At 39.0% G+C, this 27671-nt stretch overlaps 2 protein-coding genes across 4 annotated transcripts; both read right to left on the bottom strand.

Annotated features, from left to right (window-relative positions):
* Positions 1-154: 154 nt before the first annotated feature.
* Positions 155-7296, bottom strand: rpl23 (ribosomal protein L23). The gene is made up of 5 exons (XM_064324518.1): positions 7143-7296; positions 4658-4741; positions 3954-4082; positions 2231-2344; positions 155-309 (listed from the first exon to the last, which is right to left on the bottom strand). The coding sequence occupies exons 1-5, from the start codon at positions 7153-7155 to the stop codon at positions 227-229; spliced, it is 423 nt and encodes a 140-aa protein (XP_064180588.1). The 5' UTR covers positions 7156-7296; the 3' UTR covers positions 155-226.
* A 3712-nt stretch (positions 7297-11008) lies between these two features.
* Positions 11009-25311, bottom strand: psmb3 (proteasome 20S subunit beta 3). 3 transcript variants are annotated; one of them, XM_064324515.1, is made up of 6 exons: positions 25152-25311; positions 18480-18664; positions 16907-17014; positions 16566-16743; positions 11318-11412; positions 11009-11171 (listed from the first exon to the last, which is right to left on the bottom strand). In XM_064324515.1, exons 1-6 carry the CDS (start codon positions 25152-25154, stop codon positions 11123-11125), a joined length of 618 nt encoding a protein of 205 aa, XP_064180585.1. In that variant the 5' UTR covers positions 25155-25311; the 3' UTR covers positions 11009-11122. The 3 variants fall into 3 exon arrangements, 2 of the variants coding, with proteins under 2 accessions (XP_064180585.1, XP_064180584.1); XR_010328603.1 differs by lacking the exons at positions 11009-11171; positions 11318-11412 and adding exons at positions 12115-13594; positions 13657-15115; XM_064324514.1 differs by lacking the exons at positions 11009-11171; positions 11318-11412 and adding an exon at positions 12115-15115.
* Between the last annotated feature and the right edge of the window lie 2360 nt (positions 25312-27671).

Here is a 27671-nt window from a genome sequence, read left to right on the forward strand (position 1 = left end):
CCTTCAGAACTAAGTATGAGAACACGAGCCAATCAATGACTTAAATCACTTTGCTGCTAGCTCTTTTGGTGAACTGGCCCTTCAAGTACTTTGGCACCATGTTTGAAAAGTAGATCCTCATTTTTACATACATTAATTTGACACCTTAAGAAAATTCCAGCTTTGTAAAGTTTTTATTTAACTGAAATATTGGTGATTTATTTTTTTTTTTGAAGGGGGGTGGTGCTTAAGCAATGCTGCCGGCATTGGAGGCGATCCTGGGCCATAGGTCAGCACATTCCTTGGCTACAGGTCCTGTGATGGCAGAGCCTAAAGACAACACAACAAAAAACCAGCATGGATTATAATAATAAACAATGGCAGTTTGTCTCAATGTCTCAACTTGCTATTGCTGCAAAATGCCCCACTAGAGGACAACTCATTTTCACATCAACCTCAAACATCAATGCCTTTATTGCTCCCTTACTAGGAGTGCACCGATACCATGTGCTGTGTCCCAATACGAGGTCAGCTGCCTTAGAGGGCAGCATTTTAATTTTCCCTAAACTTGTCCTTTGTAGGAATGTCCCAAACCAAAGTCATCAAAAATGCATCCATCGAAGAAGTCTTATTTGGGTGAAATTTGAAGGCAAACGTCTGACGCATCCTTCAGCAGGACAGCTATCCCATAGGTCTTTATGATTTCCTCAGACGTCTCACTTCCGTTAAATTAATGGCAGCTCAAACCAGCAAAGCGATGGAAATACGAAAATATACAGTGAACACGATCATTTGTTATAGTCACATCTAAAATAATACACTGTAATAATGAATTTAATGTTTTTAAACCTCGGTCAGTGGAACAGAACTAGCCAGTTAACTTGCTTGTAAACACATTACTTCCCAAATAGAACATAGCTAGAGTTAACTTGGCTTAGAACATACAGCGAACAACTGAAATCATGAAAATCTGGTTAAAACCAAAAAATAAATAGCCGAACTAGTGGCTAGTTATGTAGGTAGATGAACATAAAACAAATTGTGTTTTCTCTTAAACAGAGAATCAGAACAATTATGGCTATGACAGAATCCATATGTATTTGCGTTGAGTCTGTCAGTTGTAAAGTTAAAGACGTCAGATGTAACAGTAAACACTGATCTCGAGCGGGCACAAACTCTGTGACGTCATCCTGCCTTACAAGTGTGTCCCAAATTCGTTGCCTTTTGAGGTTCCTTTACCGTTAGGATAATGCCTGCAGAAGAAGCTGCCTTCTAAGGCTGCAGGCACTGGGCAGCTGACTTCGTATTGGGAAACAGCCCATTTGTGGATGGGCTGATACACAGTACCAATCCAAGTACTTAGATTAGTCATACCAACGTATGTATACCATGAAATAAAACGGATGAATTTGCACGTCAACATTTATTAAATTATGGTCCATACAGTAGCATATCCTGAACAAAACATTAACATAGCGAACAAAATAGCCTAAGCCTACGGTGCACAAGAGGATAAGGAGAGATTAACTGAATTATATCTGCCAGCAATGGCTTTTGAAAATAAAGCAGCCATGTACCATTCTGGTAGAAAAAGAAAAAGGGGTTGATTCACGTAGAACAAAAAAAGTATCTAACATTCAGTATCTCACTTAAAATAAAGAATTGACACTCCATGGTAACCAACTGCCTGTGGAGGTAGCCCTGAACATGATTAAAAACCTCTGCTTTTAAAAGCACAAAATTGCAAATAAATTCAAATGAAGCTGAAAACAGTTGGTCATCTCATTCCATGAATACTGCAATAATGACAGTAATTGTCAAAGCTTTAGCACTAGCGTTCAGAAGATATGCGCCTATGCAGCGATTGTTGTAGTTTCATTTGCTTTGCCCGTCTGGCGCTTGTTAGTTAGCTGCAGTTTCATTACAGTGAATTCATCATAGTTCTTTTGATGGCAAGTCTTCAGACATTTTATTAGGTTCAATGTGCAACATGCGTTCCCCCAGGAGACACCAAAATCTGTCATGTTTGCAGTCTCAGCCATTTTAGAAGAATCTTCAAACCAGACACCCCCCCCCCCAAGAATGTGTCATTAAAGCATCAGTTGTGGTGTCTGAAAGACAAATAAATCTGCCAATGCTGATTATTAGTATGAGGGAGCTGTATAAGTGGTTCTTTCAATGCTACAGTTACAACTCACTCTGCCTCTGATCAGAAGGAAGTTCAAGAGAGGCAATCAACATCTGGACCAACCTTTCATTTCTCCTTTATTGTTCACTATGACTCCTGCATTGTCTTCGAAGTACAAGAACACCCCGTCTTTTCTCCGGTACGATTTCCGCTGCCGTATCACCACTGCTGGATGCACTGTAAAAAGAAAATGAGATGTAGCCATTTTAAAATTTTTGAAAGAGGGTTAATCATCTGAGGAGGATACATAGTCTCATGGTCAAATATATAAAGCTTTCCAACTGACAACAAGGTAGCATGTATAACATAGCGCCTACTACTTAAATTGTTTCAATTTTGGTTAATTGTCTTATTTATACTTTATATATTCAGATTATTGTAAATTGTTAGGTTTTATAAACATCTGCGTTGACAAACAACATTGAAGGAACTGGCTGCACATTAAGCACACAAAGGTGATTATATTAATTTAGTAAAATCAACATTGAAGCACTACTAATGCACTTTAATAGATTTACTTTTAGTTCACTTTTAAATCAGAATTACAAAATACAGGAATTGACAAAGGGGAGATAATTACACCACCACAGACTCCTGTAGACCTGCATCATGCCCCCATTTAAACCAAACACTGGCTTAGTTAAACAATTTTCAGTTGTGCCATTAAGGCAAATTAAATCTAACTTTCTTTTTTTAATGACTGCAGAATGTCAAAAAATTTAAGCCGACAGGAATTCCTAAATTTTTACCGCAGATTTCTGGAACGGGCGAATAGTGCCAGACCTAACAAAAGTCCCAGACTGGAGTGTAAAAGATGCCACAAGTTAAAAGCACCAGTCAACTATGGCAAGCAAGACCAAATACAAATTCTAAATACATAAGCATAACATAGATAACTACGTGACAACACGGGTTATGACTGGTTCGGCGCTTTTGTAATTTAGCAAAGTAGCAAATGTATAACAAATCCACTCGACTAGGACTACTGTATTAGTCAAGACCGCTCCCGACTCAGTTTTCAAATTAAACAGATTTTACACACTTATCTTCAAGGAGTTTTTGATCCAGGACATGTATAGTTTAACCTGTTTTACATATGGGATCTATGTATTTCACTGCAAACTTTTTTTTTTGCCTAGACAATTGCATTTCTGGCACTATTTTCTCTTAATTATTCATATAAACTAATCTAAATAAAGTTAGTATTGTAAATGGTACAAATGTCCTGCTTCATTTAAGCCATTTTTTCAAATCTCTGTGATGCTCACATCTGGAGCTTTAAATAAGGTACCCCCTAAATGGGCAAGGACTGGGCAGATTTGGCTTGGGAGTGAAGGGGTTAAAATCTGGAGGAATAGCTTGTAGAAATTTAGGCAGAAAGAAAATAAGAATAATAATTATACAAGAGAACAGACAGTGGGCTGCTGAAGCAACAACACTAAAAATGCCTTAACAGAACCTGCTATTGACACTCCTGCTACTGAAGTGCCAAACTGAAATGGAGCCAACTTATTAAATGATTGACAGTTCTAGAATACGAGTCTGTTGCCACCTTGAGGCAGACACATACTTCAGTGATGTATGTGTGTGTGTGTGTGTGTGTGTATATATGTATGTATATATGTATGTGTATGTGTGTATATATATATATATATATATATATATATATATACACACACACACACACACACCTCATATACTATATCTAACGTCCTCTTACTGCACCCCATCGCACATCTGCAAGAGGAAAATTAAGTAATGCATCACACTAGGTGGAAAAACTCACCTTTCTTCCTTAGTTCTGGTTTGCCTTTCTTTACGGTAGCCATGACCATATCACCCACACCAGCAGCTGGTAGTCTGTTCAAGCGTCCCTTGATACCCTTCACAGAGATGATGTATAGGTTCTTTGCACCTGGGCATAGAGCAAATAACATTACAAACAAGATTCACTCTAACCTAACAAGCTACTGAATGCATTTAGATTAATGACTTTGATTTCTTGTTGGAAATGACTTGGATTGTGTAATGTCTTTTGGCATTTTGACTTGTGAATGCATCCCAGCTGGCTTGGGAACACGCCCCCCCCCACCCTCAGTTCAAGGCTAAAAATGAAACTGCCTAACCAACATAGGTTGGTTATCAACAACAACATTGGGACCTAAACATTGATTAGGGGGGTGTTGGTCTGAAAAAGTTTGAGAATGCTCAGCTTTAGATAAAGTTGTGTTTACTTTTATACAAATGAAATATTAAATTTTGGGACAGTGGGACCCACAGATCTTTTACTGACCGACTGCTCTCACCTGCATAGGCCAAATATCTCCCACTAACCTGCAGAACTCCCACCCCATTGCAGACCTCAAAATACTACTATGAACATGTACAACCTGAGTAACCAGAAACTGAATACCAATAACTTACTGAACAGCTCAATTTCACAGAACAAATTGCACATTTAATCATCCAGCAGCTTTCTGGATCACTCACCTGTGTTGTCAGCGCAGTTGATAACCGCCCCTACTGGGAGACCCAGTGAGATGCGGAACTTTGCTCCAGATGAACCACCACGTCCTGAAATAAGAATTCAGTTGTGCAAATTTAATACAGCAAAATTACTTTAACATACTTCCAGGCCCCATCTTGAATGCACACAGTCTGCCCAATTACAAATATATCTAGCTGGATCAGTTAAAATCTAACATTTTTGAGAACTGCCAATACCTAATGTAGCCTACATTTCAAAAATGTAGCATAAGGAACATTTTAAAAGGTTACGGTAGTTATCATAAATTAACTAATGTGCTTAAAAAAATTAAAAATAAAAACGTTCAATGTAAACCTGATCTAGCTACAGCTTGAATCTAAATAACAAAAAACATGGGTGATTTTGGGAAAAAAAAGTCTGCATGTCCTTAAATTCTCATTTATAATTTCTGTTAGCTTACAGACTTCCTATGTTAAATGTGCATCAACTATAACTCCAAATTCACTTATTACCAATGAAAAATAGTTCAGGGGTCTGCAACCCTGGAGCAACACAAAACCTGCAAGGGTTTTTACCTCAAAATCACAACAACTTTTTCCGAAAACAAGAACCCTAGTTGGGCAAATTAATAGTAGACTATTTAGTCAATCAAGTAGAGCAGTGGCTCTCAACCTCGGTCCTGGGGGAACACTAATTATGCTTTCCAATGCACCACAATTGCACAGAATTTTAACAAGCCCTTTAAGTGTGCATTTCAAATTTAAGGGACTTATTTACCCACTTATGCCACATTGTCAGAAATAACTAAGCAGGCATGAAAAATAAAAGTTCAATATTCACATTGCGCTAAATTGCAAATGATTAAGCTGTTGCCCCTGCTGACCGTTATCATCATCACTTCCCTTCCCAGGTGTCAGGCTCCCAATTCACTTTCACTCATTTTCAGGCCCATCTAAATTAGCAGTTTTAAAGTAGAAAAAAAAGTTAAGTCGTAAAAACAGATACCTTTTGACCTTAGTGTTCTTATCAAGTGATTATCCTCTAAAGTCACTATTCATTTTGACGTCCAGAAAATGAACATAAGAGAGTTGGTAGCCAGACAACCAGGAGAAACAGCAATGCTGTCAAGGGTCAGAAGATGTTGCTAGTATTCATGCTATGTAAATAGAATGGGGTAGTCGCCACAAAATCACAAAGTGTAACCATCCCTTACGAGGGTAGATAATCCACCTAAACACAAAAAGCACAAAGAAATGTTAGAAAATGAGGGATTGCAGCAAGAATCATCAGTTCCACAGGACCAAGTTTGAGAACCACTGAATTAGAGTGCAACAAAAACCAACAGGCCCCAGGATTCTAGTCAGCATGGCAAACCCCAAATAACAGCTTATCAGCTTGCTAGAACAGGGGTGTCACACTGCAGTCCGGGAGGCCCTCAATGTATGCAGGTATTTGCGGCTGTCTTTCAATCGGTAGTCAATTAAATAATGGAGAATGAGGTGTGGATTCTAGTCAATCGACACCGGAAAAAAAGGAGTTCAAAGACCGTGTGCTTAACAGCTTGGTAGTTCGACACCGCTGAGCTTTAACAGGTTGATAACATGCAGCCTAGCTAATAAAATACTTGAGAAATCCTGTAATTTTTTCCACAAACGTTATTAAACTTACTGAAAAATTAGCCAAAGTGAATCTGATGTTCAGCTGTCAACCAAGTATTTAATGTTGGCCTAACCTAAGACGTTAAGTTTTGTTAGCTAGGCTAAACAAGAAATTTAACTGGAAAGTAAGCTTTAACTATAAGGTTACATTAACAGTAAGGTTAAGTCGCAGCAATTGACCATCAAAACCCGCGAAGATGCATTTCAAAGGCGTGCAATGTCGGCCTATTTGTTGGCCAAGTTATTTCGGCCAACGTAATGTAAAATTGTTCTAAACGTCAGACGCAGCAGACTTGATTAAAAAGTTCGCCAACGTTCCGATTACAAGATCATACGGTTAAGTTAGCTTTAACAGATTTCACTTATACCTTAGTCTAGTTAACTGGGTATTGCCGTGACAAACCACACATTTTCATATTTATCGATAGCCAAGACCGCGACTTAGCGATTTTTGCAGAGGTTATCCTGAGTCTAAAGAGGCCTAAACGCAAACTAACGTTAGACTGAAAATGGTTAGCCATTCTACGCAACTAACCGCGAACATACTTAATAACAATACTAATAATCATGCGAGCAGTAAGTAGTGTGTACTCCTGTGAATCTTGTGCAAGTGTATGGTGGTCAAATCCTCGCTAGTACAACTGAATCATCATAGCATCCGCCACTTGCGTTTCATTAAATTTTATTTGTACAGAACTGAAATTAATCACCTACATGTAAAATTACCACAAAATAATCTTTAAATGTTTAATTCAATGTGATTTCTGCCATTTACAAGTCATACATTACATGGATGTGCGTGGATTAACTTCCCTCGGCGCTTGCTTACCTCTCTTCGACATTTTGGATCGAAAGGGGAAAAGGAAGACAAAACAAAGAATTCTGGGGTATGAAGAGCCGAAAATGCCTTCGTCACGACCATAGAGTTCAATGGTCACGACAAAGCGCTGGAGAGTTACGTCAAAAGAGTGTTACAGTTTGTAGTCCTAAAGCACGGAAGTAAGTTCACATGTTGAGCCATGGGTTCCCTCGGCAGATTTCCAATGCTTTTTTTCTGGTAGGGATTTCGATTTCTGCGGAAAATAAAGCCTGTGGTTAACGTAAGCCTAAGAGAGTATCACATCTGCTTCCATGAGGTAAATGACACCCATTGATATCTCAGCCGTAAATTTTGAAACCGTTGCGTGCTTTAAAAAAGTACGTTGCTATATTGAAACTACAACGGTTATGGCGTGGAGGCGGGCTTGAATGGAAACTTGAGTGGTGCCTGGCTAGCGTTGTTGTACTTTCAATATAGGAACTTGCTTGTAAGTTACTTCTTTAAAATACATAACGGCTTCGAAATTCAAGACTATTATTATTATGTGTTCATTAATATGTGTAATTTATCTCGCAGAAAAAATATGAAAAACGCTTATCTTAACCACAGACCTTTTCCATATAAATCGAAATCCCTATGGAAAAAAAGATTTTATTTAACGATTATAAATGTACAACAATTAGGGGCTTTACAGTTGCTTCAATACATATAATAAGGGGTCACACAAGTTTATATTGTGAAAAGAGAAATAATTATTTTTGAGCTCGTTTACTTTTTACATTTTTTTAGATTTAGAGAACAAAGACAGATCCTTAAAAATATTGAATACAGGAGGACATGAGCTATTTACATTTGTGAATAAAAATGTAGCCAAAATAATAAGATGGGTCTCTTCTATATTTTACCTTTTGATTCACCATGGCAATACCAAATTTTATCATCACGAAGTTGTGTTAATACTTTACTTTTTGATTGGACCCACATACGAAAAGAGGAAAAAAAGGTTTGAACCATTTTACTGATGTTCTGCGGTTTCAGCCTCCCACAGTTATGGCAATGGCTAGAGACAATTATCATAATTTCAGTCTCAAAAACTCCTTAAAGGGATAGATCTCATTAATTATTTTAAAATGCACTTCTTTAGATTTAGGAGAAATGGGAAAAGAGAGAAACCTAATTGCACAAACCTCTACATTTGTGCATTCTTAATCAACCTGAATAGTGCTGATTTGACAAAGTTTCTCTTAACAAGGTGCTACCACGCTTGTTCTTTTAAAATTCAACCCCTTCACAAATTGAGAGTATTTTATAGGCTTCAGTTTCACATATATCGTAGCACTTTTGATTTGTAAAATAAAAGAAAGAGACTAACTCAAAATTTATATCATCATCCAGTATGTTGCAAGAGGGACCAGAACCAGATACCTTTTGGAAGCCAATGTGTTGCATATATATCTGAGTTTAAAGAGGATGAATCTGTTATTCCAAATCGTGTTGTTAATGTTAAAGGGGGAGAATTTATGTTTGTATATTCATTTCCAATAACGGAAGACCTCTTGGTGAAATGTAGAAGGGTATACTGGTAGCTTATATATGGAATTCTCCAAATGTGGTGGCATATGCCATCACTCACCTTTGCAATTCTAACAAAACAAAAAAAACACAAAATCATTGGATACATATGAATTTGATTTGTTTCTGAATTGTACAATGAATTTACATGGTCTTTTTTGTTTATTTTATTTTTAAAAAACACTGCAAGAAAAACTATAATGCTGATGAAATGTGTAATGACATTTTTGTGATATATATATATATATATATAAATAAATAAAATTAATAGCATGTTGGAATAAAATTTATATATATATATATATATATATATATATATATATATATATATATATATATATATATATACTGCATGGATAACAAATAAATCAATCATCTAAAATAAATACATAAATATTTTTAATAAAACCATTGTCACTGCATTTTGTGTCATTGGTGTTACTGTCAAATAGGCTAAATATTCCATTAAAATAACATACAAGGTTTTTTTGATGTACTTCCTGTGGTAAGAGGTCATTGGAGGAGGAGCTAACATTGACAGCCAGAGCACCCCACCCTGCTCAGACAGGTTTGCTTAGGGCCACCAAAATCCTAGGGCCAGCCCTGTGGACAGCACATGGTGAGTCTGGACACTTTTTTGACATTTTGTCTCAAATCTCAAATTTGATGATGTATTGGGTAATCTTGCAAAGCTCACTTAAATATGACAGTGGTGTTACCATTTTTATGTGAAAGAGTGGAATTGTAATAAAATAAATCAAGCACATAGCTAATGCGTTCTTAATAGTTTTATGAATTTTGATCTGAGAGACTGCAGCCTCCATTTTACAAAAACCCTGATTTCCAGAAATTTGTGTTACCATCTTTGGTGTTACTCTCTTTTTGCTAACACCAAAGACAATCAGTAACTAATGACAAATATAGTATTTCATAACATCTTCCAGCTCATGATAAATAAGTAATAAATAAATAAATAGGTTCTAAATGAATGTACACCCTTGTTATTGTTGCAATATCATAATTCCTTCAAATTTCATTACTTGTTAGGTATGGCCAAATGGAGTTTTGCAGAGAAGCAGATCCAGTTTGCAGGGCAACATATCTTGAAAAGAAGCATCAGACAAATGTGAAGGAGGTAGAATCCAAAACGAGAGTGAGGGTACATGACCTTTCAGAGAGAGGAAAGAGGCTATTGCGATCAAGTTGGCGGGTCAATCAGGCAAGGCGTAGGGAGAGGCTGAAGGCAGGACAGTCACTTTTGACCCCCCCCCCCCCCTACCCCAGTGTCTCCAGATAGTGTCCCCAGTATGTCAAGGTCAGTTACGAGATTCAGAGATTGCATGAATAGAAGCATATGGTAAAATTGGATTGTATGACATCTGGTTGTTAGAAGAAGCAGAGAGAGGTCCGATAGTTCATGCAACATGGGGGTGGGGGAAACGTCATTCACACAACATGGGGGCGGGGGCTCCGTACACAGCCCTCTAAACCATTTCTCTTTGCATGTGTGCCTCAATTAAAGATTTTTAAAAATTACCACCAGACAGAGGGCTACATTTTCTGCCACTGAGATTCTGTCACAGCCCTTGGAGTGCGAAAGTGATTTAAAGGAGGATTTGTCCGAGACTGAGGGTAATGTTGAGGAGGACCCTAATTATGAGGCATCCTCCTCTGATGAGAATGAGGCCCTTGGGATACCACAGGTTGACCTCCCTGAGTCCCTTGAGATACCACATTTTAACCCTCCGGTTGTCTCAACCACGATGAATTGACATGCTCACTTTCAAAAATGGAAAGCTGCTATGGTCCCGCACCCCAGTTGACAGAAAGGGTAGACTTAGTGCTGCTAATGTTATCAAAATGGTTCTAGGCCCCACCAGATATGCTAACAGGCATGTACTTTATTTCAAGCTTTGAACCATGTCTGTCCTGTATATCATTTAGGAGATAATGCGGTTTATTTAAGATAGGGGATTCTTACAAAAAGCCCTGGACTGTAAGTGAAGTTTTAGGGGTTAAATTGTTGGAAAATTGCACATTTAAAAAATGAATGGCTGTTTGTGGTATTGTAGACCAGTTCTACATCTGATCAAATAGGGGGGTGTCTGGGACTGAAGCACAGTTTTCTTCTTGAATATATTTGCAGGAAACAACAAATAAGGAAATGTTACTTTTTAAGTTATGATTTATGTTATTTTATGGAGGGTGGATAGAAGGTATTTCTTTCTAAGAAATATTTAATATCTTTCCTGTTTTTGGCATTCAGTCAATCTGTGTAACAATACCTTTTCCATTAAAATACAAAAAAAAAAAAAATTTTTTTCCTCACACATTTATTTGACAATTTCAATTTGACAAATGTTTCAGTAAAAAATAAAGCAGTTCTGGAAATATAAATGTCCAGTCAAGTAATCTAACTAGTCCATCCGGGCCTTCAGGGTCCGAGTGGTGATCTTGTCTTTCTCACTGTGAACACAAGATAGATCAAATTGTACGCACTTAAAAACAACTGTAGGAAATTACAAAGGAATCTCAACACCTTTCAGACTGAAATTTGTAAATAAAAAATTTCAAGACCAATCTTTTAACTTCTGTAACAATCTGTAACTTACATGACATGCACAACAACTCCCATGCCAGACACTGCATCTCTATCCACAGCATTCAGCATTGCTTGTGAAATGGTCTCAAACAGGTCCTCCGGCTCCTGTAGAAGTTTGCAAAAGGACAAATAATTATTTTGATTTAAAAGGCCCTCTTGAGTAATGAAACCGGTATGACAGTTCACTTCAACACTCACAATTTTATAAAAAGCAATAACACATATAGTTTGACACCACTCGCAATCTTTATGGCAATTTAACTTAAAAGCAGATATATTTAATGAACATTTAATGCATGAATAATTATTACATTGAGGGAGAAACCAGGCAAGGTGGGGAGCCTGGGGTCTTAATGGAAATACATTCAGTGGTCCACAAAGCCATAGCGTCTCTAAAGCCGGGAATACACCAAGGGGTACAGTATAGTCGGGGTACAGTCTGCCTGATGTGTGCGTGTTGTCTGCCATGGTCGGCCCTTGCAGAAGTCGTCTGGACCCTGTCAGTGTCAATCAGCGTGCAGTATAGTTTTTGCTTGAGGGATGTTTGGGTACATTTAAATCCCTGTTTTCCAGTGATAATGTGGCGTGTCCACCTCCACCTAAATTGTTTGTAATGTAACCACACATACAGTGAACTCTAAAATGTCTGTCACAAAGACATTTTTTCTCGATTACCCTCTGTACTCCACAATTTTAGATTTGCTATCAAACAATTCACTTGAGAATAAAGTGCAGATTCTCAGCTTTTTTACATTTTGGTCTCACCATTTTTATACATAGTCCCCCCCATTTCAGGGCACCATAATGTTTGGAACATATTAATGTTATGTAAATGAAAGTAATCATGTTTAGTACTTTGCTGCATATCCTTTTCATGCAATGACAGCTTAAAGACAGAGACCAACAGACATCAGGTGCTGAGTATCTTCTCTGGTGATGCTCTTCCAGGCCTGTACTGTGGTTATCTGCAGCTCCTGCTTGTTTCAGGGCTGTTACCATAGGTTTTCTCTTCAGTCTGTGAAATGCATGTTTAAGTGGATTCAGATCAGGTGAGACTTGGCCAGTCAAGAATTTGAGATTCCTTCCTGGTATGAAAGATAAAAGCTATGGGGAAAGACTTAAGATGTTTAACCTCTTCAAGCATAGTAAAATGAGACTCAGGGGTGATTTGATTGAGGCTTTTAAATTAATAAAGGGGACAAACAAAGTGAACTACAAGAGATTCTTCAGGTTGAGTTCTGTTAGTAGAACAAGGGGACATAAATGGAAATTAACAAAAGGTAGATTCCATACAGACATTTGGAAGAAGTTTTTCCACAGAGAGTAGTCAATGTGTGGAATAGCCTGCCAGGTCAGACTAGGCTTGATACAGTGTTATATACTATCTAGTCTGTAGGTAATCAGAGGACTAATTTAGTTGAAAAATGGCGAGCCTTGTTGGGCTGAATGGCCTGTTCTCGTCATTATATTACGTTATGTTATGAAAGCTCCCTTATACCTGCATCAAGAAAGCAATTGAACACACCTGAGTAATCAGAATCACCTGAGAAGCCATTTTTCCCAAACATTTAGGTACCCTATGTATAAATTGCAGTAACTTCTACATAGTGAAACCAAAATGTATAAAAATACACTTTATTAAAAGCTGAAAATCTGCACTACAACCACATGTGAATTTCTTGACTACAAATCTAAAATTGTTGGTACAGAAAAAAAACTATTGAGAAAAAAATGTCTTTGCCACAAACTGTACCAAGCTATAAACAGTGAGCTCCATATTGTTTTCAAATCAGAACCTGCATGCGTGTGTTCATGTGTATAAATGAGGATAAATTAGTCTAGAGTAAAGCTTTGTGTATTGTGCTGCTGTTTGGACCACGTCGACAGCAGTTTGAGACAACCAGGAGAAATTCTTGAAATCTGCAATCTAATGCACCTCTAGTTCCTGACACAAATTCCTAAAGGCGCTCTGTGCTTGTCACTGAGGAAAACCATGACTTAATCCCAATGAAATGCCTCCTACGTTTTCTCTGCTTCTTTTTATTCTTCATCACAAACAAGATTACACTTGATAAAGCCAGTGCTAACTGCAGATTATGTTCAGAATCAGACATCAAGTTCACTCTTCTCTTGCTGTCTATACTCTTCCTGTGTATACACCAGACAAGTCAACTCTTCAGCCTTCATCATGGTTTTGCTTGCTTCCTATCCAGCAAAATTCTAGTCACTGCCCTAAAATTATGTCTTGTGCTTGCTGAGGCCATCTCCTCGGCTAGAGGTTGATTGTCTGCCTCGAGCAAAGAATGCAAATAGGTGCAAATAAGGCGGCAACTGTTGGCGCAGTGTGACCATTTTGTCAGAGCTGAGACGGCTCACTCCTGACCAGTGCCAACGAGACCCTCCACTGTTGTTGGTCAACTATTGAGCGTCCATCAGCTTTGTGTATTCCTAACTTAAGAACTGAGGTGATGCAGTGATTGAGGAGGAATAACCATAGCGTGCCCAAAGAGCCTAGGTCTAAGACCCTTGCTGCTCAGATACAAATGAAAACCAACACTGGGTGTTGTACATGACCATGCTCTCAGGTCTGCAATGATTTCCCAGCCCAGAAGAGCTATCATTTATTGTCCAACTACACAGACACAATTATTTGTGCACAGAAAGAATAAAAATTATTGAACACAATGACCAATGACTCTTAACCTGATAAATTAATGTATTTTTTCCAACAATATTATGGCGCAGACTCTTTTAAAACCCACCGCCAAATGTTAGGCAGGAGAGGCCACCAACATTCCCATTCGTGATCTAACAATGTGCCTGCGGGATGTGTACATGCACTTACAATGCATGATATGCGCATGCATGCACTTGCATTCATAGCATTTTTACATTACAGATGTAGATATACATTTCTTAAACTGAAGTGTGATCAGCGTAATCTTTTCTTGCAATTCGTACATGGATCACCCAATATGGATACTTAAACCCAACAGTATGGCTTTTGCATCACATTCCTCGTTTTATTTCAAATCCCATGTGCTGGAGTACAGAGCCAGAACAAATGTGTCACTGTTTTAATACTTTAGCATTTTACCGTGAGTGTAACACACACATATTACGCAAATTTCCAGAAGTATGTGGACACCCCGTATAATTAGTGGTTTCGGCTATTTCAGCCACACTTATTGCTAATAGGTGCACAAAATCAAGTATACAGCCGTGCAATCTCCATTGACAAAGATTGGTCGTGGAATGGGTTGCACCGAAGAGCTTTACCAATGTGGCACAGTCATAGGATGCCACCTTTCCAACAAGTCAGTTCATCAAATTTCTGCCCTGCTAGAGGTGCTCCAGTCAACTGCAAGTGCTGTTATTGTGAGGTGGAAAAGTATTAGGAGAAACAATAGCTCAGCCATGAAGCAGTAGGCCACAGAATCTCACAGGATGAGTCCGCTGAGTGCTGAAGCATGTAGAGCGTAAAAACCATCCGTCCTCAGACGCAACACTCACTAGAGAATTCCAAACTACCTCTGAAAATAACATCAGCACAAGAACTGTTTGTCAAGAGCGCCATGAAATGAGTTTCCATGGTTGAGCAGCCGTACACAAACCTAAGACCACCGTGCGCAATGCCAAGCATCGGCTGGAGTGGTCTATAAGCACACTGCCATTGGACTCTGGAGCAGTGGAAATGTGCTCTCTGGAGTGATGAATCACAGTTCACTATATGGCAGTCTGATGGATGAATCTGGCTTTGGCGGAATGCAGAGTGCCAGCTGTACTGGCCCGAATAGTGCTGCAATATCTAAAAGACAACAGTGAATTTTCATGAACTGATTAAATATTGTGCTCTACAGCATGATCACGAGACTCAATTCAGCAAATACTTCTGGGCTGGGCTTGAGACGCGAGTGCCAATATAGCTGCCAAATTTCAGGACTTTTTGTCAAACCATTTATTCACATTTTTGTGAATTACTGCACTGCACTGTTTTTTTTGGAGTATCAACTTTATAGAAACTTTTTAGAGGACGGGCAAATTTATGTCCATGTTCCATGTTCATACATCAAACAGTCTAGGAGGACATCTCCTCCTGGACAGTTTGATGTACTGTATAAACATGGAACATGGACATCATTAAAGGTTTTCAAGAAAATTCAAAATGGTGAAAAATCAGTGTGGGCACAATGGTTCTTGAGGCATGTATGTCCTCCAGGCCAAGACACATGTAGTAATGTGAAGTTCATGTTGGTATGTTGAACAGTGTACGAAATAAACTTCTTAAAATCATAAAGTTTGAAACATTATTGCAGTGCCTCCTATTAGCCAAATTTGGTGTTGTGGCACTGATCGCCGGTCTGTACATATATAGAACATTTCCTCCTGATAGCTGGTAAGTGTGTCAAATGAGCGCTGAAATTTCATTGCCTGATGGCAGCTATATTTTTCCACTGTCAACTTGTCTATTTAAGATTCAAAAGGAGCTGTAACCAAGACCCAGCAGGTCCAATTTGAACTTAATTAGCCATCATGTTTAGGAACATTTTTCTAAAATTCTCCATAATAGTGCCACCTATAGGGCCAAGAATGACCTAATTGCGTGTCCTTCCATAAAACCATATACAGATCACATGTGTAAGTTTTCATTACGATCAGACATTGCTTTCAGGAGTTACAGGTCCTTATGCAAAATATAGCCACGCCCTTAAAATGCATTGGGTTGTAGAATCCATTCTGTTTGTCCAATCATCTTTCCTTTTATAGCTTTTAAAGAGCTCTGATCAGAGTATATTAAAGCAGGAACTATTTTTAGGGAAAATTATTCAGTTCAAAAAAAACATTGCTTTTGTCGATTTCAATGTCATGTAATCCTGCAAAGGGTAGTGTCACCAAGCTTTGTGTCTTTGTAAGGAGTGTGATCCTTTTCTTGGCGTGTGATTCATCTACACATTATAGCACAGTGGGTGTGTGCAGTTATCAATGCAAGATTATCTAATCAAATCCTAAATCACGTTCATGAAATGGAGTAAACCAGAATTTAATTAATGAGATAATTATGTACACATTAAATTATCCTGGATAGTTGAAGTGACATATGTGAAACAGGGCCCTGGTTTTCCCCAATTTTCCTTTCCACTTAAAGAAAGAAAGCATCTTTGTGAGTGTCTCTGTAAAAGCACTATACAGCAAAAACTGAACAACATTGAAATTGAACTTTAAAATGTCAGTTCAAATTGAGTAAGTGAAAACCTTACCATGTCAGGTTCCCAAAGGGACTCACACATGCCGTACATCTGTTCAGAGCAGGTACCGCTCACCACAAAGTCCTCTGTTACCATAGGACAGCCAATCAGGTCCAGAGAGCAGATGAATGGTTCAAAAGTCTTAGGATCAAGGCCAGCAATCACAGGTTCAATGTAGTATGGACCAAACCTGAATGGAAGGAGGAAACAGTAAAAGGGTATACTATGAGGTAATTTAGAACACAATTTTAGAAGATATGAGAGAGGAGCGAAAATAAATGACAGAAAGTAATAAGGGGAGAGTCTGGTTTGATGGTAACCATGTTATTCAATGTTATGGCAGTCAGACTGACCTTCTCTCATACAGCAGGTTGGACACCATACTCATGAAAGTCTTGGGCTTGATCTGACGGCCTTCCTTCAATTCATACAAGTTTAGGCGGAATTTAAGACGCTGGGACCTGAGAGACAAACAACAAATAGTTCACTTTTTCAGTGCCATAAATGTACATGAAAGTGGTCTTTCACTATAAAAGACAAGGCAAAACAACTCCTTTTTTAGGACAAGCTGAACTCAACTCAACTCTTGCACTATTAAACTGATTCCAAAATAAATAGCAAAGCACAGGTTAATGAAGAACCAGACAATATGTAAATTTATTACCAAGCGTCCTTTTGGGGTCTCCAAATGGCCTTTTTGGAAACCCGCATAGAAAACACAATGCAGAATACTCATTTTTGGTGTCATTAGCTGCGTCCCAAATCACTCCCTATTCCCTATATAGTGCACTACTTTTGGTATCAGCCATTTTGTACTGCGTCCCAGCTGAGAAACAAAATTATAGCACAATATATAGTGAACTACTTCTGCCCCACAATGCACTGCAAAATGTAGGGTACAAGCTCTGTACACTATCTGGAAGCCCAAAATCCCACAATACACTGTGGTAGGGCTTTACGGTTTTGTTTCAACAAAGATGGCGGTTGGAACAAGCGAGCGGTAGCTACTTGTATAAATGCAAGTTGTCCATAGTTATGTCAAATCATGAATTCAATTTGCATATTCAATACAAAAAAGTCACCAATTTTCGTTAGAGTGCCACGTGTAACGTTAACAGTTTTTCTCCGGAGAGCTGCTTGCTAGCTAAGAAGCTAGGTAATCTCGGTAGCAGTGCTACTCACGCAAAACGTCATTTTCCGTCCGATAAAAGATTTTTGAACGGTATATTGCTATACGTTTTGTTGATGCCAATATTAAAGAATATTTAACCGAGAATTTCACATATACACATACAGATTAAGTTCAAAAAATATTTTATCAGTGACCGAAGACGAAGTTGCTTTGTCGCCACATCAATAACGAACACAACTTCCGTTATTGTGCGACAGATATTCAAAAGATAGTAGCGGTGCAGGGTGATGACAAGTGTCCCAAAGCAAACGTTCGTTCTGCCGCTCACTCCCTATGTAGTGTGCTACATATTTTCCACTATATAGACATTAGTGAATGAGTGAACAAGTGAGTCATTTGGGATGCAGCCATTATCACATCTGAACCAGGATTCATCCAGTGTTGTGGCCATGGCTCCATTGTGCTTTTAAGCTGATCAGACACAGCCACAATCATCTGCATCCAGTTAAAAAAAAAATCATTTAAAAAAAAAAAAAATCTTGTAGGTCAGAACAAAACAAATCTTCCACTTCCACTGTGTTCGAGCTTCTGTTACTTTTAGTAATATTTAGAATAATTCTGACTCATGGAAAACAAACTCCCAAGGGTTACCTTTCAGAAGAGACCAGGATCATGCCTGCAGCCAAAAAGGTTTAAGAACAATTTTGTTTTAGGCATGTCATTTTCTGTGCGTGAGAAGGGGTTAATTTGTCTGACAACAATTAATCCACATTACCTTCGACAAAGACACTTACACAGTTTGCACATCAGTGGCAAGGCCAGCTAAGCCAATGTAGAGGCGCTCTCCCATGGGGAAGATCTTCTGAAAGTCAGTGGTCACCATCTGTGCCTGGACCCCAAAGCGTCGATCGGAGGCTATTGCCACGCAGTCCTTTCCACGCATCGCCATCACCGCTCCTCCATTGTATGACATAATCGACTGAATAAGGAGGAGAGGAAGAGGTATTCACAAGTTTTTCACTATTGAAAAGAGTTTTATTATTAAATGAACTTCTTTACATATTCCATCCATCCATTATCTATGCCCGCTTATTCCAGGGCATGGTCATGGGGTTGCTCGAGCCTTTCCCAGCATGCACTGGCTGAGAGGCAGGAATACACCCTGGACAGTTAAGACAGATTAATTCTATGTCCAACAATATTAAAACAACTATGATTAAGATGAAGATTGAGGAATATTTTGGAGATCCTTGATAATGAAGATTAAAATTAGGCAGAAAGAAAAACATTAGCCCAATTGCCTTTCTTATGCTGTTTGCTGTCATAATTACGGTACTGTCCGAAGTCGCCTATAAAGAACGAACAAATTAATTAATTAATACTATGATTTGCCCTGTCAGCATCCCTTACAGGATTATAAAATCTAGAGACTAAGGCTGAAATTCTTTGGTTCCCTTCATGTTTCCTCATGGCATATGCTGCAATATTAATAAAAGGTATTTTAAAACTTAAGAAGAGTGTCTTCGATAATTTTTTTCTTGAAACCAAATAAAATAACAGGCTGTTAAAGTAATAATCTCGAAGATTTTCATTAAAATAAATGTCTTTTAAGTCACTATCTATCACTGCATTGGGCAACACAATGGTGATTGAGCCTATTTTTATATTAATTTATACTATTATAATTATCATAATTCATGATTAAAAAACTACAAGCGGCGCACAGTTAGTGACGCGTTTTTCATCACCCATCAGTGGTTGGTCCGCCAGAGAGGGTAGGCGGAACTAACGCAACAGGCTCGCTCTTCAACTCACTTGTGTGTGAGCGGCGTACTGTTTTTTCCGGTGTCTGCATGCGTTACAATAACAGAGAAAGGGGGGGTTGGGGGAGTTATGGAACCCTAATAAGTTTTTGTGTAACATTAGAGATCATATTATTTGTTGATGCAGATTTCGTATTACATTTAATGACAATGTAACTTTACTAAATTACATAGTTATTTGCACAGCTAACGCTAGCTACCGGACCATGTCAAGAAAGACATTAGTTTAGACAACGTTGCGCACAGTATCCATCTCTCATATCAGGTAACGTTGAGTTAGCTAGCTAGCTAATGTAATTAACACAATCTAATGTCGGCTAACAATTAGAAAAAAACGCTAGCTAACGCTACCGACTGGTACCAACCTCGCAAACCGTCTCTCGAATGCAATGCTACCTTGTTGCAACGTTGCAGTGTAGCTAACTTAAGGCCAGTTCAGATCAATGATTCGCAACGAGACTGGATGCAACTTGCAAATTCCAAGACGTCTGATTGTAAATGTTCTAAAACTGCACTTGGCGATTTGACAAGGACGGTCTTTTAAAACCTCAGGGCAGGCAACGGCTCTGCTACTAGCTAGCCAGTTCACACCGCTGCAATTTTCTCTGCAACATTCTAAAACCGTTTCGCCTGGTTGCGAATCATTGATCTGAACTGGCCTTAACGTTACCGTTATTTACATTACCATCGAGTTCATCAATATATTATAATGATCGGAATAAAGCCGGGGTATGTGGAGCAGAGCAGGGTCTGATTTCTGAAGATGTCATGCAGGAGAAAACTAAATAAAAGAATACGGCAGTATGGATTAGCATTGTTATTATTTTATTACGCTTCCTCATATGCTCCTTCAGCCTTTATGCACTTTTTGATGAAATCTCCTTTGTTTTTGTTTTATTCTTCTTGTTCTGATTGCTAATTTAACACCCAGCTCAGCTTTATTCTCGAACAGTTCAGCTAGCAAAACCAGAAACACCAGGGGTAACATTTTGCAAGGCAGTTGTTTCAAAAATACCACACAACAATCATTCACAAAAAAGACTGCTTAGTGTGCACGAGATACATAATTGCACGAGCCACAGCGAATCCCGCGAATTCTTCTCTGCAGTGTAAATACGTTCATACTAGGCAAAAGGTGGATAAAGAACGCTTGCAGAAATTGATCATCACTAATTCTACCCCAGGTTTGCTACGGCATTTTAACCCGGCTCGGCAGTGTAAAGATATCTTGAGTTAGCCTAATGTTAGACAATGAATGAGTATGTACATAACGTTACTTTCATAACAACCGTTTTTTATTCAGTAAATAGTGTTATAGTTGGCGTGCCAACTGACTGACGTCACACAGGCGACACTGGTTGGATCCGGTTGGATCTTTGGGAAGTGAGGTCCAAAAACACACCTGCAATTACCGCTTCTCGCCATAGAGAACGAAACTGGAATCTTCGAGATTGTCACTTTAAGAGTTTATTGTCCTGTTAATTTTAAGGCAATAGCCTATATCCTGATTGGTTAAAAATCTGCGACATGTCAGCTAACTTTTCTGAGTTATTCCATTAACATTGTTAAGTGTTAGTACATTTATGATATGTAAGCAATTTTTCCAAAACGCCAGTTTGTACTGCTTACAACTGTAGCTACCAATTGCTCAGACTCAAACTCGGGGATACACTTTTTCAGGTAGGCTAGCTAAATTTAGGACAGCATGTGAAGCTGGTATTGTTACAGAATTCCCTTAATATTCCACTTAAGTTGAGCTCAATTGATTCATAAAATGACAGGCCTATAATAACGTTTCCCACAGTAGCTAGGCCTCACATTAACATTGTTTCCTTGTATCGAACATTGAATTAGCGCCTTTTATTGTTTTGGCCAATTCCATCATAGCCAACACAAACAACAGTAAAATGCTCTTTACTGTCTCTGTACATAGGCTTGCTAATTAGTTGTCGGTGCACATCACCATGAGGTCGCGATCGTCAGGTTCTGTATGATTACCGTTTTTTATCTGTGAGGATAAGATTTGGTCAGCCATGCGAGTAGAACTAATTTTAGCAGTCCGATGATGCTGAAAAGTCGAGGAGCTCACTAATGTCAGTTTTAACAACATAAACTGTTTGTCGTGGTCAAATTCCCCGACATGACAACTGGTGTTTAATTATCACCTGTGGAGAAGGGGGGTGGGCTTTGAGTAGTCCCAACATCACTGCTCTGCACTATCCTTGTTGTACACGTGATTAGGCATGTGACCAAGGACACAACTGTTGAGCGAAAAAATTGTACTTCCTGGTTCTGATGTGCTCCCCATACGCTTGTACTGACGTCGCTGTCTCTACGTTGCAAGATGCCAAGTTACATCTTAGTGGGGTGGCATGCCCCATACCTATACAGCACAGAAAGTTTGGCACTTTTCAGGGTTCCCTGATAACCTCCAGACTCTCAGCCCTTAAAACAATTCATTTCTGTACCTTCTGACCCCATTTCAACAGAATTCACAAACAACTTCACATGTCCACACAACAAAACCCCAAACTTAAGGGATTTTGCATTTTTTCCTTCTTCTTCTACTTCTTTTCCCTGCCCGATTACATCATCAAAAATGCTCAAGGCCCATAAAAAAATTTGTCTCACCAAATTTGCTGCCCTGATGTCAACTTGCCTTGAAGCTCACTGAGTAGTGCTTTTCCCTTTGGAATGTTTTGGACGAATGACAGACCAAGGTTCAAATCCCCCCTGAAGCAGATCTCTAACTCATTACATTAGCTTGATAGCTAACTAAAAATAAAACATTTAAACTATTGCTTTTGCATCTGTAAAATCTTTGCTGGAAACTAATTCATATTTCTGAAATCCAAATAAAATACACCCACATTTTAGACAGTTCTGCTTTCTGCATTTTTTTCACTGAGTTTAACATTAGCTACTTTGCTAATGACATGACAGACCAACTGTATAACGTTAGTACAGACGCCTCTGAAATTAACCAGTAACGTTTGCGTTACGATTCGGTCCAGTAGGTATCGTTACTGGTCTTTTTTTTAAACTTCTGAAAGATAATGACTTCTTCACGCCAGGTAGCCTATATCAATTTCCAAAGTCCAAACGGTTCACATTCACCGCTACTCCTATTAACTGATAACAACTTTTTAACTAGGCTATTGTAGCTACCCTACAATGCCACATTTCTGAATTAATGTTACCTAGCCCTATAGATCCTCTACCAACATCCAAACACTTAGTAGGTCTGTTGTGTACAATAGCTCATTAGAAACACTCCCATATCAAAATATGACATACACTTTCATTAATTTGTTGTTCATGGTAAAGGAAAATTATTGAATCCATGCCTGTGAGTTTCTTTCAGAATCCAGGCATTTATGTTCATGCATGTCTGCCATAGCCTACATTTATATATGAATTACTATTATCACTTATAACAAACACAGTACAAAAAAAAATGATCTGATGAAAAACACGTTTTCAATGTACAAAAATGCCATGTTACTCACCCATAGCCTACAAAGCACTGCCTATAAGTCATTATTTCAAATCGAGATCCTGCCATTAAGGGCGTTTTTACACCTATAGTTTGTTTGCTCTGGTCCAAATCAGTTGATGAGTTTGTAAACTTGGAGCGTTTTCCCCTTGGTTCGGTTTCTTTTCACACAGATAAAAATCCAAGCGAACCAAAATGCATCACTACAAACCACGTGAGAACGTTCATTCCGCTTATTGGTCAGATGTGTCTGGGGCGGGAGCAAGAAAGTAAATACAGGAAGATGGTCCTGTGTTCTGGACTAGTGCATATTTCTGTGAGAGAAACACTGCTATGCAATTTAACATAGAGCAACGGCAGAGTTGGCATTTGCTCATAACCGTGGTAATTATCTGGGCAATATACCAGGCAAAACTATACCAGCAGAATGCCGAATGCACTTCAAGGAAACGTCTTGGAAATACTATACTGCTTCACACTTTGCAAAGACGACGTGCTGCCTTCAGATGACTGAGCAGAACAAGGGAGCTAATGTAATAAAATATAATAAAACGGCTACAGGAGCCGTTTAACTTGCGGGGTACACCTGGTAGTTGGGTCGGATCGAGGTCGGATCACGTTCCCACCACAAACAAACCGCTCCAGAGTTCTTTTGGGACCGGACCTAGACCACCTCCTCTCAAGGGTCTCGGTGCGGGTGTTTTGGTCTGCACCCGAGTGCGATTACTGTGTTCACACCTGCCCAAACGAATCACACCAAGGGAGAAAACGAACCAGAGTCCAATTTAACTGGACTAAAAAGCGCAGGTGTAAAAACACCCTAAAAGTATTGATATCAAAATTCTGTCAAGTTACATGAAACAACATTGGCTAATTAAACAAGCTGTATTCCAAAGCAATGCAACCCAATGTTTCCTAAATTATTTCAAGTTACTTGGCCCTGTGTTTTCAATCTTACCACCTGAAGACTATCATCCCATCTTGGGTCACGTCAAAGTGTCAAATAACCAAAACTGCCTCATGCAAGACATTTAAATGAATGTATGGAACTGCTGGGCAATACCTAAAGAAAGGATATGTTTATACTCGGTTGTCAAGTTCATTTGACAAATTAAAACCACTAGCCAACATTGTGTGTGTGGGTCTGTGTATAGTAGAGTTCTCCTTAATGTATGCATCATAGTAAAGGCTTTTTATCTACATGTTGTTCAATGGACTTAAGTGGACTTGATCCTGAGTTTGGTTACACTGTTGTAAGTCGCTCTGGATAAGAGCGTCAGCTAAATGCCTATAATGTAATGTAATGTAATATATCTAGTGTTGGGAAGAGCTACTATCTTAACAAGCCTACGTTTTCCAGTACTTCTAATATTTATAAAAAATCAAGTAGGTAAAATTGTAGGCTAGCTGTATTGGCATAAAGGTAAAATCGTCAGACCAGCATCATTAGTGGACAAAGAAAATCCCAGATTAGATTTAAAACACCATTGTCCGATATTGAAACCAAAACCTAAAATGAGCCAGGTCGCGTCACCACCACGGTTGCACTGCGCCAATTGCATTGGCAAATTTTGTTACTATCTCCTGAAAATACAAGACAAATTGTATAGAAACCTATATTTGCATAAAAGTAAAATAATTTCACCAATATCATATCTGGACAAAATCCCAGCTTTTAGATTCATACCATTATCTTTCAAATCGTCAATCGGGCGTACCTGTCTGTCAGACAGGAGCCGGAGTGAAATGGCATCAAAACGGGACGAACTAGACGCATTTTTTGTTTTTGACACGGGGATCTACCAGCATGGCCTCTGCGATCGACGGATTGGACAACGCTGCCTTAGACCAACTCATAGTATTACGTGTTACCCGAGCCTAATTAAACTTTTTTAGTTCTCATTTCACCAATAAATGTCACAAAAATCTTCTAAGAACGCGTGAACTCCACGAAATTCACAATGGGTACACAGCTCTCAGTTGAAGGAATAGGAATACAGTGGTTCTGTCAAACTAGCAAATCACTGGCTATTACATTACCTAACATCAACCTTGAGACAGAAACAAAGATCTAAAACTGTGAACCAAATTACAACGCATCCGAAGGCAAGCTCGGCAATATATTACTATTTGGAATCTATACTCACCATTGTGAATAATTTTGTCTGCCGTTTATTCGGATTACAATTCAGAGTGACTACACAGTTTTGTGTTTCTTGTGAGCTGATCACCGTACCGCTTCACTATGTAACGCTTACTTCCGGAGAGAAGGGTTTTAGACAAACAGGTATTGGACAAATGTGAGGAACCGAGCACTCAGAGATGCCTCCTATTGGCTTATACGCGAAAGCACCACCTCAATAAAAGTAGTTTGATTGACGCGTAGAGACCGTGTATGACGTAACTTCCTGAGTCGAATGGTGGAAACCATAGACATACGGGCTGTGTCCCAAACCGCTTAGTTTCATGCTCTGATTGCGCATAGCGAGCATGCCTCCATTTTGGAGTGCGAGTCCAAACCGAAGTACTTGGAGCATGGAAGTTTGCGGTTTGGGACCAAGCGGCCAAAACCGGACTTCGTTTTTGAAGCTCATTTCCTGGTGTTGTAGTTCCTGGTTGCTCACTAGCGCCACTACGGATGGCTCCAGTATAGGTGTTTTCATATCCGGTTTCCATGTAAGTCTACGGTACAAATGCGATCAAAATACAAAGTCAATAATTTTTTCTCACAAGAACAAATAGTCATAATAGGTGTATTGTATTCGTCTTATGACTGTCCATGGGTCGATTTCATGATTTATTGCGTCATTTGGGCACAGTGCCAATATTTGTTCTGGACCAATGAGGTACAGCTTGCGTCACTTCCGGATTACTGCAGAGGACTGAGCTACAGGCTACAATCTGTGGTCACTGGGGTGGGAGGTGGCGTCTCTTGGCCTTGACATTGCGGCTCCGACCACGGTCCACCTGTGCGAAGTCAGAAAATGCAGGCATCCCATTTTGTAGTGGTTTCATTATAGCGTGTGCTATTTACAGCTGCACTAGACGACCATAAAATAATCCTCCTCTGAAGTTTTGCGGTAGCCGAGTCATTTTTACTATTTCCTTTAGCCCACTTAACCAAATAATTAGTTGGCAGAAAGCGTAATCAGCTAACGCTTATTTGCTATATGTGGTAGTCCAGTAGCCTATGCTAAAACAGTTCGCAACTTCGGCTACCAAGCCATTTGACTAGCTAGCTAACCCTAACCGGCAAATATTCCATCTGTCAAACGTGTTTGACGGCTTGTCAGTCGTGTACATTCCGTAAATGTCTACCTGGGCTATGCTGCACGAATGTGACAAAGCTAGAAGCTAGCAAGAAAATAATAATAATTAGAAATTCATTGTTTTTGTCTTTATGCAACAGGTGGAAAACTTGCTCTTCAAAGTGCGTTGTCATATTTACACGCCTGTAAATCAGTTATTAAAATACTTGGTAGATTTGTTAATCACCGCTGACAGTGTTAATTTTTAATCGGTAAAAAGTGACTTGCGAACGATCGGTCAGCTAGCGTCACCCAGCAAGTATATGTATATGTATAAACATTAACAGGCCAAACATATGTGTGGATGGGTTTGTAAGAGTCAAGATTGAATGAATAGGCCACAATATGTCCAAATTGTCAGATTTCATTTCTTTTTGCATAGCGTTAATTATGAGAAAGTGAGAACAGTAATGCATATAAATGTACACTATGAAAAGTATGCATACATATACATACATGCAAACATGCACACAGCTTATGCAGTCCCAGATGTAGACTGGTTTGATTGGGTGGCAGAGGTAGATTTTGGGGGGCCAAGTTGAGGACATGATTTGTGATGAGCAGCGGAGCGGACCTGGGTGTAAAAAAGCAAAGTAACCCTTTAAGAAACGGTTGTGGATTATGGCTATCCTTGTGTGAATTTGTACAGTCTGATCAACATGTACCGTTTAGAAGTTTCGCTTTGCTATATATGTAAAACAATGGCTGTGACAAAGAGTGCGGTGGTGTAAGTATAAAAGAGGCTTGCACCATCAGAAAAGCAACAGAAATGTCCCCAGTGTATGTACTCACTGATTTGATGGCCATCCAACGAGCCTTCATTGACAAAATTATCAGCAAGCTCGTAGAATTAAAGCTCCCTAGGTCGCAACTTGTGTACCCTCCTGTCCTGCTCCGTATTCTGTTATTTTGTCAAGATGCACTTTTAGTGTTTATCAGGTTTATAAGGCATTTTGATATGCTTAGGACTCCTCTGTGCAGTTTTCCTTAGCTAGATCACAGACTTTATGTTAGAATTCGAGAAGGAAAACAGGAACACTTGACAGTGGAGAACAGCAGCACAGACATATGTCCTAGCAATTTTTGCATATCAAGAAATAACAGTAGTATGAGAGAAATGAGGAGAAATTATTAAATTGAGCAGTTTAAACAGTATGTTTTTAGCAGAATGGGTATGTAGGTAACGTTTGACATGATCAGAGACTATAGTGCAAAGAAAATAAAGTATTTGTGGGCTTGGAGCAATGTTAATGTTTTTAAGGGCTGAGAGTCTGTGGCTGTTGCTGTTATTTCTGTGGGGAATCCTGAAAAGTGGCAAACTCGATGTGCTGTATAGATATGGGGCATGCCCCGCCAAGG

This window comes from Anguilla rostrata, chromosome 2, assembly GCF_018555375.3.
Source record: "Anguilla rostrata isolate EN2019 chromosome 2, ASM1855537v3, whole genome shotgun sequence".
Classification (NCBI taxonomy): Eukaryota; Metazoa; Chordata; class Actinopteri; order Anguilliformes; family Anguillidae; genus Anguilla; species Anguilla rostrata.

What these genes read in the sequence shown, in the direction of transcription:
- psmb3 (XM_064324514.1), bottom strand. An exon ending in AACCTGCTGTATGAGAGAAG is followed by an intron (nt 16,744 to 16,906) that starts GTCAGTCTGACT and finishes CCTTCCATTCAG; the next exon opens with GTTTGGTCCATACTACATTG. An exon ending in CCCTTTGGGAACCTGACATG is followed by an intron (nt 15,116 to 16,565) that starts GTAAGGTTTTCA and finishes GTTGTCTTTTAG; the next exon opens with ATATTGCAGCACTATTCGGG.
- rpl23 (XM_064324518.1), bottom strand. An exon ending in ACCAGAACTAAGGAAGAAAG is followed by an intron (nt 2,345 to 3,953) that starts GTGAGTTTTTCC and finishes TTCTTTTTACAG; the next exon opens with TGCATCCAGCAGTGGTGATA. An exon ending in CAATAAAGGAGAAATGAAAG is followed by an intron (nt 310 to 2,230) that starts GTTGGTCCAGAT and finishes TGTTGTCTTTAG; the next exon opens with GCTCTGCCATCACAGGACCT.